The sequence below is a fragment of the Idiotropiscis lumnitzeri genome, chromosome 5 (assembly GCF_059441095.1).
Source record: "Idiotropiscis lumnitzeri isolate Australia: NSW breed Sydney's pygmy pipehorse chromosome 5, RoL_Ilum_1.0, whole genome shotgun sequence".
Classification (NCBI taxonomy): Eukaryota; Metazoa; Chordata; class Actinopteri; order Syngnathiformes; family Syngnathidae; genus Idiotropiscis; species Idiotropiscis lumnitzeri.
The window spans coordinates 19,168,738-19,181,036 of record NC_142395.1 but is presented as its reverse complement, the minus strand read 5'-3'; the positions used below and the strand labels follow the sequence as shown (position 1 = coordinate 19,181,036).

Here is a 12,299-nt window from a genome sequence, read left to right as displayed (position 1 = left end):
GTAGGGTGCAGCACAGAGACTGGAAGTACTACCGAAAGGCATAAAACTGGACATCCTTGGAGAAAAAAAACACCTACTGTAAATTCTTCCAATCATTGTCAGAGAACAACAAATTGTGAATGAAGTCCTAAAACTTAGAACAGTTGCACGAGCACATTCATAAGTTTGGAGATTCAAATTAAGTTCGCTTATGAAGGTTATAGTACATTTTAGGCACATTCTGAAATCTCACCCAAACGTTTAATGTCTCTAAATTTATGCAAGTAAAGTAGTACTTTACAACCAAAAGTGTCTAATATACAACACAACCTATATCTGTCCATGCCCTTCATTGATGACCCACATGAGTGCCTAATTGACAAACTCACCTGACAATTCTTCACGTCCAGAAAACGTGTTAGTCGCTTAGGTGACAGTTAAGAGGAAACAATGATCGCGTATGTGCTTGTGAACGCATCCAAGGATACCTTTGTCACCCTAAGTGTGTGTGTGTGTGCGCCTGCCATAACGTGTGTGAAATGTGCCTTAGTGTTTGAAAGCCGAGAGATCAAACCAATGCATTAAAATAGTTGTTTATTAAGGAAGAAACATACACCTTTCACGTGACTTTCAGAACAAGACACACTGCAATACCATGAGGATAGAACATATTTCTATAAAATCATTTGACATTCAGTCGTCTTCTGTTCAAAAAGAGGGTTGTGTTAACCAATTCACATTCCCGGTGAAATATTTAATAAACCAGCAATACATTTGTTATTAAAATAGCCTAGTGTGGTATGAATTACCAGATGTTCTCTCCACCTTATCTCTGGTCTTGAGGTATCCAATTTGAGACCATTCAAAGTCTATGAAAACCATTGGATTGTCACTTGGAAAGAGCGGGGGAGGCATTGACTGGCACTTGAATCAACACTGGAGGAAAATACTGTAAGTCTTCAATTCAAATGAATTCTAATAATTGCTGAGTTAATGAGATCACATTTAGCCAGAACTGACTGAGGTTTGTTGTTGTTGAGTGGCCGCATTGACAATGATCCGTGAAACGATGACCGCGTGACAAGTGTTCACCGGGACTCCACGTTGTCAAGCTCCAGATAGTTCTCATCAGCAGTGTGTGAAACTTAGTAAACCCAGCAGTCTGGTGTGCAATTCATCAAATGTTTGCACACAGTCCGGCTCTGTGTGATGGCCTCACACTTGGAAGCCACTATGTTGGATATGGTGAAACTGCAGGCGCAGAGACTGTATGCTGCTTATGATTCGCCTCTGGTGACCAATCAAACAAATCCCAATTCGCCTGATGTCACTGCGCAGAAAAACAATGATTTTCAAAGACAATATAACCATTTTAAAAGACATGACTTTGTCCATGGGCGCAGATGGTACCAGGGAGGGGGACACACGCCCCCCTCACTTTCAAAACGACTTTGATTCTTACCCCGCCCTCTCTCCCCTCTCAACTTTTGCCCGCAAAGATCTCACGTGAATCAGAGAGGATTTGTGTATGTCCTGCGGTTATGTTCTGTTTCAACAACTCAGGTGTTAAAGTTAAACAAGAAGAATTTGCACCTTTGCGTCAGTATTTCCTTTTCCCGAAGAAAGAAGTGCAACCAATGTTCTACAAGTAACAGGTAGCATGCAAAGCCTGTGCTGAAATAAGAAGCAAAAATTAAGAAACAAAATCAATAACTACAATAATAACAAAAAAACAACAATAATAATAATAATTATTATTATGATACACACAAATACATAAAAAACATGATGATTATTGTAATAATAATAGCAATAACAATAATAACAATAATAATAATAATATTAACTTTTTTTAAACAAAATGATGTAAGTAGGCTTTCACATCCCATGGGTATGTCGCCAGTTGAGGACATATAGCATTTAGTCAAAGTGAATAACAAGGCCATCGTAATAATTAAAAAAAAAAAAAAGGAAGCTCAGAGAGTCAAGATAGTATGGGCAGAAAATTGTCACTCACTCTACGCTCATTGTTGAAATGGAATCCAGTGTTGTATATCCTGCTGCAATGAAGTTGTTCTTGTATTGGCTCATTTTGATGGAATCAAGCCAGTCTCCGATAGAGATGAAGAGAGGGTAGTCGGGCATGCCATCAGGGGAATCCGGGAAACTGAAACAGCATTTAGGAAAGATGAGGAGCAAAAGGATTAGAAGCATAATTAACATCCTTTGAATGAGCAACCATTATAGTAAAGCCTTCTTCGGCATCCATATAACATACTGTACGTTTCACATTTAAATGATTGTTCAATTTGTACCTCACTTTGTCATCTGTGTTTGTTGGTATGGCAGATTAAAGTCAGCCACGGGACACCTTATGAACATTACTGTGGGAAGAGCCAAATCTACTGTAGCTAAACTAAGAGCCACTACAGAGCCAATCCCCCCGTGTTTACTCCCCCCCCCCCAACTTGATAGTATCACATGATACTGAGATGAAAAAAAAAGCCAGGCAGAAATGTTGACTATACTGTACTTACTCTGATAATAGCGCTTTTCTTTTTTCGCCATTACAGTCCACTTGCATGGGAGCCATGTGGTGCAGTGACCAAGCAGATCCAGTAGATGGTGCTGTTCCTACAGAGCTGGAGTGGAACAGTATGGCCTGCATGTCATCACTGTTCAATCAAACAAGTCAAAAGGACATGTTTAGGATTGCTCTGCTTTTGTGGTCTCTGATCAGAATGCTATTATTTACGTTGGCTATCTTCATAAAGGCACATATAAATTCAACTCTCGTATTAGTAGTCAATATAAGGGACAACACTTCTCTAAAGTATTGTTTCTTAGTTGTGACATGTGAAAAGCCAAGTGAAATATTTAATTACATTTTTGCGTTGACATTTTGAGTTCACCCAACATTTTTTATACAGTGTCGGCGTATTTTTATACTTAGGTATATGTTATTGTAAATCAATGTTCAATCTGCTCAACTGACTTGCTCCTCTAATCCAACGCGTGTGAGAGTTGATACGTACTTGTGTGACTCGTTCACCAGAGTGAGAAGCCCACTGGGGTTAATGATGAGTTTGTCCAGGAAACAAAGCACATTGTTGAATCGTGGACGCTGACTCGGCTCCTTCTGCCAACAGTGCAACATCAGCTGGTGCAGCGTGACAGGGCAGCCCATTGGAGCAGGTAATCGATATCCCTCCTCCATTGATAAAATGACCTGAGAAGATTGGAAAGCGAATGATTCTCCTAAGGTGTGCTGCTGTGCAGTGTGGTGTCAATTTAATGTTGATATCTTACATCTTGGTTGGACATCTCCCAGTAAGGCCTCTCGCCATATGACATCACCTCCCACATGACGATACCAAAACTCCAAACATCACTGACTGAGGAGAACTTTCCATAAGCAATTGCCTCCGGTGCTGTCCAACGTATTGGGATCTTTCCTCCCTGATGATAAAAGTAAGACTGAATAATCGTTTGAGGATACAGAACTTGAGCAGAGTTCGATGACTTGCGGGTAACGTTCATCAAACACTCACGTTCACTGTGGCGGTGTATGTGGACTCTGTATCTTCTTCCATGACTCTGGACATGCCAAAGTCAGACACCTTACACACCAAGTTCTCGTCTACCAGAATGTTGCGAGCCGCTAGGTCTCTGTGAACGTAACCCATGTCTGAGAGGTAGGCCATGCCCACTGCCACGCCACGCATCATTCCGACCAGCTGGAGCACCGTGAATTGACCGTCACGTGTCTGGAGTGGAATACGGAAAAGTTAAATGGTACTTTAAATAAATAAATAGGAAGAATGTGTTCAAATCGATATATTATGTGACAATATATTCAAACCCGTAGGAAAGAGTCAAGCGCTCCATTTGCCATGTACTCCACCACTATCATCACAGGCCTGCCTGAGGAAATCACGTGAGGTATGATCGTCATGACAGATTCGAATCCAGAAAAAAAAAATACATATCCTTTCAAATGTTCATGAAGAACACACACACCAGCAGGCGAGCATCTTACTTTTGGTGACAACTCCCTCAAGTCTGATGATGTTGGGGCTGTCAAACTGTCCCATGATTGACGCCTCACGTAAAAAGTCTCGCCGCTGATGCTCCATATAGCCGCCTTTCAGGGTTTTTATGGCCACGGCAATGTCCAGCCTTCCAGGTATGCGCAAACGGCCACTGCAGACCTCTCCAAATTCCCCTGTTGGAGCAGTTACCGTATATGAACACATGCACTCATGCACTGGATGGACTGTGATGCAGATGCGCTGACCACTACCGCACAAAAAAAAGTTAATTTGTTTTAATTGCATTACAACATTATTGTCAGTGGATTCATACGTCCAACTTTGCTAGAAAAAAAAAGAGGTGTGGTTGTCCCCGCTAGAGGGCGCTGTGTTCACAGAAAAAACGAATCCATGTCTGTGCTTTGCTTTGATAATGACCAAAATTTTAACTTTAAATACATCTTACAATCTGGGTGGTGAAAATGATAAATTAGTTCATACATAAATCACGACACTTTTTACATTTTTGCAAACATTTTTGTGCAGTATGCCTGAGGGTTTATATGCAGTACTCCACAGTATACGATTAGACAGAACTTGGTCAATTATTTAGTACTCCCAGTATGGGTGGACACCTATCTGCCTACAATATCTACATTCACCTGTGCCAATCACTCGGTCAATGCATATAGATGAGGGGTCTATCTCTTTCGCAAATTCTTCCACAGCCTGAGCGGGGTCCTCATACGTGTCTGGATCCACATACGTTTTTATCCCGGAAAATGGAACTGGCAAGACAGGAAACATGGCACATAAAACTTGAGACTAAATAGTGTGGAAAAAAAATGCCTAAAGTTTGTCAAATTAGTAAAAAAAAATAAATAAATACAAAACTTGTCAGTGCTTACAATCCTTTTTCTATTAGGCAAAAAACACATTTCACCTTCCCCATCTGATTTATCTGTTGTGCAGTCAGACAAGTTGACTTTCGACTTAATTTAAGTCTCAGCCAAGAAACATTGTTTGTTCATCATTTATTGGTCTTATTGATATTGTGAAGAGTTTCAGTAATAGTGCAAGAAGTGCAGAGAACAATAACATGCTTCTGAGGAATGCAAAAAAAATAACAATAAGGCTGTCAGGCTTAAGAATCTCGGCAGCAGTTAGCAGCGCACTTGCTGCCTTGTGCAACTTCATCTGTCGACTGCACATTCTTTATAGCAGCGTCAGTTCAAACTGAAAGGATTTGTGGGCTTCTAACCTAGATTCCAGTTTAGTGTTAACTCTGTGTCTTCAGGGTGACTACACTCAGTGCTATCACAGAAGCTTTTATTTATTCTTTTCGTCTACGGTTCAATCGCCGACAGTCACCCAACAGAATAATAAAATGGAAGCCTTAAATGATGGTTTATGGTTACAAAGGCATCAAACGATAACTGAGCTATTATGTTATTAAATTTTAGCAAAAAAAAAAAAAAAAAAAAAAAGCACTTGGCAATTGGCTTTCATGTGAAAACCACATCATACAAGAACTGTTATTTCGTATAAATGTAATAATATGTAGCGTATATGCCTTTCCCTAAACCTTTTTAAATTGGAACACATTACCAAAGCCAAGGGAAAATCAAGTAGATGAAAAAAATGTGAAAAAAACCCACCAAAACTGAAAAAACAAACTTGTAATTCAGAAACAAAACAATCCATAAATATTTATAACACAATCACCATCAAACTAAACAGAGCATTACCATGTCCACTACGGAATCGTGTCCTCCGCTTTTCCTGTGACTTCATCCTGGCTTTGATGTACCCTTGACACCTGTGAGGGTGAACACATTTACTACCGAATATGACAATAAATGCCGAGTGAGTCATTTGTGCCTTTCACTAGAATTACATTCTAAAATCACATCGCGTCATTTTTTGACACAATACCTTGAGTGTTTTTTTTTTTTTTTTCTCAAGTGCTAGAGTTATGACCCCAAGTGCGACAACTGGATGCAGGACTTGTTGCTTCCTCTCAGTTTCTTATCAAGTCATCAAGCTTCTACCTGCTCATGGTGGTATAATTCTCACGTTGACATCACTTCTCTTGTGCATGTTCATACAAAATAGGATCGTCCCTGTCGTGTATATGTGTACGTACAGTATGTGCATTTCTGGCTTGTTGGTGAAATGCACTGCAGCAAATAAGAATAATATGCCTCAAGAAAGCTACTACACAACACGACAAGTCCAACAAACAAAGAAAAATGGCAGTAAACGTCAAAATCACCCTCATCTACCACTTCAAAACACACACACACACACACACACACACACACACACACGAGTTACTTAAAATGATGCTGGCGTAGTTATTAAATGAGGCCCACAAATAAGACAGACTCTTTTCAAGTGATTTTGATTTGACTGGTATTTTATTTTAAACCGCCTCAACTGTTAAGTGTCGTACGTTCTAAATTCCAATATTTGCTGGGAGTTCAATTGAAGAAGACTGTCAACTCGGATTCCACCCCAAACAGCCAAAGTTGAACACAATTATTGACTGTTTCTTGCTCATTTTTCATTGTTTACGCTGAACTGCTGCTAATGACAAAACTCTGTGAACCAGACGCTCACTAATAACAAGAATCTCAGCTAACCAGAGGGAGCTAATGGAATGGATCAAATGGCTGGTTGGTGCATTACATGCTGAGTAATTAAGCGGAAAATTTGTTCAGTCATTTGGAAAATAAGAGTGCCTGCTTGGTGGTAAAAGAGAGTCCATTAGAAGACTTCTGGTTGTAGCGCCACACCGCGTGTGTGTGTGCGTTTGTGTGTGTCATGCACGCGGATGTGCAGGTAAGATGCACAAAGTGCCTCACCGTCCAGTTATGAGGAGGAAGAGGGTGAGGATGACCAAGAGTGAGAAGCCTCCAACCGATGCAGTGACAACAACCAACACTTGACCCTGATCAGCGACATCAGGATCTGAATAATAATAAGAAAAAAATTGGTGTGAACGGCACTGCCAGAGTGGTTGCAATTGAACCATGACATACAGCTATTGTTGTTTTTATGTTCTGTATTTTTCGGACCACAAAATGGCTGGGGCGCCTTATAGTGCGGCGTGCCTTTTGCTAAAGGCACCCCACCAAGCAGGGACCAGCATAGTGTATAGTGCAGAAAATAAACTCGGAGCTAGCCATCCTTCCGGTAGGTTTGCAGAAAGAACTCCGAACGCTGTACATCAGTGTAAACGGCATTCAAAGTAAAGTTGTGAGCGCCACAATTTGTGATGGATGCTTGGGCTAACGTGCGTGCTTGAGAGCTTTCACAAAAGTGGCATCATTTCTGAGGAGCCGCACATCAATGCGACTGACTCAGAAAATGACAAGAGGGAACGGGTCGTGTTACTTCAAAAATGTTCAACCAAACTCAGTTTTGCTTCCGCTGCCTTTTTAAAAACATCTGCTATCATACGTGCTAGCATATGTTTTAGCATGCATGCACGCTACGATATGGTTTAAGTAAGTTTATGTTGTATCATGTCTGCGATCAATAATACGGTTTGTTAAATGCAGAAATGGCACCCGTAACTGAGATGGCACCCTATAATACAAATTTGGGTTGTCTTATTTAGATGGTTGGAAGAGATATTGGGAATTTATATAACACAGTTCTGAACCAAAAATGACAACCCCCAAAATAAATAAAAAAATAATACGTGTCCATAACATTTTTGTACAGCTCTTGTATCTCACATTGCAGGATTATATAATGTTGGAGTGTGGGAGTGTTTATATATGGATGGAAATGTTCAGAGAAAATCCTGGAGGAAGTTTTGCATCATTGAATAGTTCCACTTTAGAATCAGGAGTGCATTATATAGGCATGAAAACTATTATAAGTATAGCTTTCCACATCTTGAATTGAGCTTCTCGTTTATAATAATTCTCAAGAAATGGATCATGCTTGAAGAAGCACTGATGAGTTTCACCGATCCATACAAAAGAATGGCCATAAATTGTCCTTAGTGACTTTCAGGGGCTGTTGATCATACCTTCGGCTGCAGTGGAGAACTCAAAGTTGGAGCTGTATGCTGTGTAGCCGGCGGTTGTTCGGGCACGCACGTGGAAGACGTAAACAGTTGAAGGTCTGAGCCCTGTTACCACCACACTTGGATTCTTTGTCCGTGTTGATGAGTAGCTCAGCTGCTCTTGCTCCTAAAAAAAAAAAAAAAAAAAGCCAGAGGGCAAAAAAGAGTAGATAATGGAGTCAGCATTGCAAATTAGCAACATTTTTAATACTGCAACCACAAAAACAGCAGACAATGCAAATTCAGCAACCACCCAAGACTTAGTTATACGCTCTTATTATACGTATTGAATTAACCTAAAAGTTAAAGCGGAAATCAACCCCCAAAAATTCTTAACAAGAATATATTCCATGCAGCCCCGCTATAGTCAAAACACTGCATTCTGATTAATGTTGTATTAGTGGAATATGAGTTAAGCAGTTGAAGCCACCCATTTTGTTCATCTCACGGGGCGGCCATTTTGCAACTTACGCTCAACTGAAAAAGACATCACAGTTTCTCAGGGTTCAACTAGTGACCAATCATGGATCAGCGTCAGAAACAGGTGTGCCGTGATTATCATTAGCTGAGCCCTGCCCAACTGTGATGTTGACAAAAGTGACATATTGGCTGCCCCACAAAATGGTTAAAAGCAGGATTTTGCTGCTCAACTCATATTCCTTAAACGTGATATTAATCAGAATGCCATGTTTAGGGAAGGCGTATAGAACAGATTATTGCAAATAATTTTTGGGGGATAACCTCCGCTTTTAACATTAACAGGCAGTGACAGAAGTGAGAAAATGGCCGCCCCCACAAGACGGCTAAAAACGGGATTTTGCTGATTAACTTCTATTCCACAATCTCAATATTAATCAGAATGCCACATTTTGATGGCGCATAGAATATGTTATTGCAAATATTTTGGGGGAGGTTGCATCCCACTTTATGGAGTTTTGAGAGTTTTAAAATTGATGATTATATCACCTTCTCATAGTATTTGACTTCATAGTCGACGATGTCTAAGGGTGGATGTTCCTCTTCTGTCCAGGAGAGGGCGATGCTGTTATCAGAGGACCAGTCTTTCTTAATGACACCCACCAGCGCAGGACCTGAGGACATATGAAACCATGCAGATGACACAACTTCTATCGCTAATTGAGCCATCAATTCATCTGTCAGGGGTGCATTAAGTCATCATATTCTTAAAGGGTACCCATCTCTCTACATCGCAGCACTATAACAATCAAACGTGTTTTAAATTAAATCACTTGGTTGACTAGTTAGGTGAAGATATCCTTTATGTAAATATTATATATTTGAAATGATATACCAATTGAAGTTTCTCAAACACAGGCCTATATAGTCAACACTGACGACAAGTATAAAGAACCCATCTAAAGCAAGAAAATTGACTGTAGTCTGCAAAGCATGTCCAAAGAAGCCCACATCAGATATTATGCATTAATTGAAGTGGACTCGAAAGTGTTTCAGAGAGGTTCCTTCAGAACATCATTTCTGAAGCTTCTTCAAACATCCTAAAAAGAAAGTTTTCATGAATCGAAAATAAACACACAAACAAATAGCTTGAAAACAGTGCCTCTGGCACATACATAACATAAAACCTAAGTTGCCTGCCAAAGAAAACAAATGGAATAATTTGGTGGATGTTAGATAATATTACAGACTAAAAGAAAAAAAAATAAATAAAAAAAACAATACATGAAGCCATGTTACAGTTTGCTAAGTACAGCACACCAATCGTGACTGTCATCAATATTGACGTTAATTGTTTATTTATTTTTTTTAACACAAAAATGCCAGAATAGATGCAAAAAAAAATGTCTCGGCGAGAACCGAATATTTACCATCAATTATTCATAAAACCCTCTTGAATTGGACACAAACTAAAAGATCCAATTTCAGTCTTGCCAAGTGAGCTGTTCAAGAGTTTATTACTTGAATGCAAATTCAGGCCTGGAGTGACATCTACAAAAAGTCATCATCATCTGCAGACGGAGATGACCTCCAAGATTCAAAAGGCCAAAAGCCAGAAATCAGCACTTGAGAGAGGTGATGCCTCACAGTAAGTCGCAGGCAGACGCTACTTCAGATCTTGTCATGAAACCGAGATTTTCTAGCCGCAACTCAACCCGACATGATGCTTCACAGCTCAGCAGTTACACCACTGCAGCTATTTTTAAGTAAAATCGAGCAGGGGGGGGACGATGAGCACAGAATGTAGAAGTTGGATGCTGACTGCTGCAAAACGCATGCCCAAGGTGGAAAAATAATCTTGTAAGGTTTGTCCAACATCTACTTTCTATGATTGCTAAAGCTAAAGCTTTCTTTCATTTTGAATTACTTGGGCGAGAGAAACAACACAAACAACATATTCAAACTCATTCATGCCAAAATGTGTCATCCCCCCCCAAAAAAAAAATAAATTCAATTTTCTGTTTACATTGCGAGGCCTGATTACGCATACGTTTGCTGATGTCTGCTATTCTTGGTAACACACACCCTCCCGGTTTGGAGGAAGGTCATAACGGAGACGTTCGTCTCAATCGAGTCGGCTGCGGCAGTTATTAACGGCTCACGTGTCATCCAAAATAACTGAAAACACCCGAAACGCAAAAGTGCAAAAATAAGATGAAACTATTATTTACTACCATATTTTTTTTGTTTGTTTTTTTTGTCAGTGGATGAGTTTCCTCAACTCTCCAGCAAACAACATTTTCGGCTCGCTGAACGCAGCAGAAATAAATGCGTGTTCAGAGCATCTTTCAGATGAAAATAAATGCTTATTGTGTTATGCATAACCAAACAGTATAATTTATTTACATTTAACTCTTATTTTGATCAATTTTCACAGGCAAAGACAGCAACATTTAACTCGACTCACTTTAACTCTCTTTCCGTTGTGCCTTTTTTCAAATATATAGCCCATCCTGAGGGAAATAACTGCTCAAGATGCAACGCTAAATGATCCTTTATTTCAATCAGCTGCTAATTAGAACAAATTTCACTTTGTTGTTCGCTATGATGCGGTGCAGGATGCATATGATCATGACTTCTTTGAAAAACCGCAGGCTGCTTTAGGCAAAGACAATGCCCGGCTGAATATTGTAGCGGCATGCGGAGGAGCGCCTCGAGCTTGCAGGAAATAATTTTCTATAACGTGTTCACGTCGATGACCACCCGCTTGCTATGCTGCTTAGGCTCTGCTGTAGGTCACGAGGGGAAAGGCTGAGAGGCGGCTTGTACGCTGACTAAAAACAGCAACGGACACCTATGGGCCATTTAGAGCGAGACACAAGCACAGGAATATCCATACAGAACATGCACAATCATTTAGCCCAGGAGTGGGCAAACTTTTTGATTGGCGGACCACAATGGGTTATAAAATTTGACAGAGGGGCTGGACCAGGAGCAGACGGGTGGAGTGTTTTGGTAGCCTCACCACATTGGAGAAAAAAAAAAAAATATATATATTTAATTTTAAATGAAAGTGAACAAAAGCATTACAACAAAATATCTGTCTTTGACACACCACGGTATTTAGAAAATAAGTCACTCACAAGGTTTATTCATTTAATTTTTTTTCAAGTTCGCCGGGCCGGATTAAAACATTTAACGGGCCGCATGTGGCCCCCGGGCCGTAGTTTTCCCACACCTGATTTAGCCTATCACCACGACCACATGCATGGCTTTTATCTCCAACAAATTATTACTACTACATGAGCAAATACAACATTTGACTAAGATGTGAAGTAAGATTTAAAAATCCTCTCAGCAGGTTCATCACTCATCGCGGTTATGCAAAAAAAATAAGCCGCGGCAATGATTTTCAGTGTGTCCGGGTAAATAAAAATGCATCGCTCACACGGCTGGGTGGAGGAGAAGCCCTGCCAAAATCCACATTTCTAGAGGGGATCTTTCATTGCGGAGAACTGTTATGAATATATCATCATGCATACATATCACCACACTTTAAACAGGAAATATTTCGCTCCGAAGAGGTTATGTAGGTTGGTTACAAAATAATTTTGGAGAGAAGTAAGATAACCCATCACATTTGGTATGGACATGGTGAAATTTTTCATCATTTCTCATCGAATGCAAAATTCCGATATATGCATGAGGAGGGCATCCTGGAACAGTTTGTTATGCACTGATCTCAATTTGGATAGCTAATATCGAAAATCTACTGTGTAGTACATATTATT

At 40.0% G+C, this 12,299-nt stretch overlaps 1 protein-coding gene across 3 annotated transcripts in view; it reads right to left on the bottom strand.

Annotated features, from left to right (window-relative positions):
- Positions 1-556: 556 nt before the first annotated feature.
- The window catches only part of LOC148337161 (ephrin type-A receptor 6-like), a 46,168-nt gene continuing 34,425 nt past the window's right edge, over positions 557-12,299 (bottom strand). The window contains exons 9-21 of one of the 3 annotated variants that reach the window (XM_088297227.1): positions 9,058-9,182; positions 8,056-8,218; positions 6,878-6,983; positions 5,759-5,829; positions 4,673-4,798; positions 4,019-4,204; positions 3,842-3,903; positions 3,531-3,746; positions 3,289-3,456; positions 3,015-3,208; positions 2,517-2,654; positions 1,997-2,146; positions 557-1,309 (exon numbers count right to left, since the gene is read on the bottom strand). In XM_088297227.1, the coding sequence (XP_088153353.1) occupies positions 1,195-1,309; positions 1,997-2,146; positions 2,517-2,654; positions 3,015-3,208; positions 3,289-3,456; positions 3,531-3,746; positions 3,842-3,903; positions 4,019-4,204; positions 4,673-4,798; positions 5,759-5,829; positions 6,878-6,983; positions 8,056-8,218; positions 9,058-9,182 (1,820 nt within the window). In that variant the 3' untranslated portion in view covers positions 557-1,194. The remainder of the gene's footprint in view (positions 1,310-1,996; positions 2,147-2,516; positions 2,655-3,014; positions 3,209-3,288; positions 3,457-3,530; positions 3,747-3,841; positions 3,904-4,018; positions 4,205-4,672; positions 4,799-5,758; positions 5,830-6,877; positions 6,984-8,055; positions 8,219-9,057; positions 9,183-12,299) is intronic. The other 2 variants (XM_088297229.1, XM_088297228.1) reach the window with 2 other exon arrangements.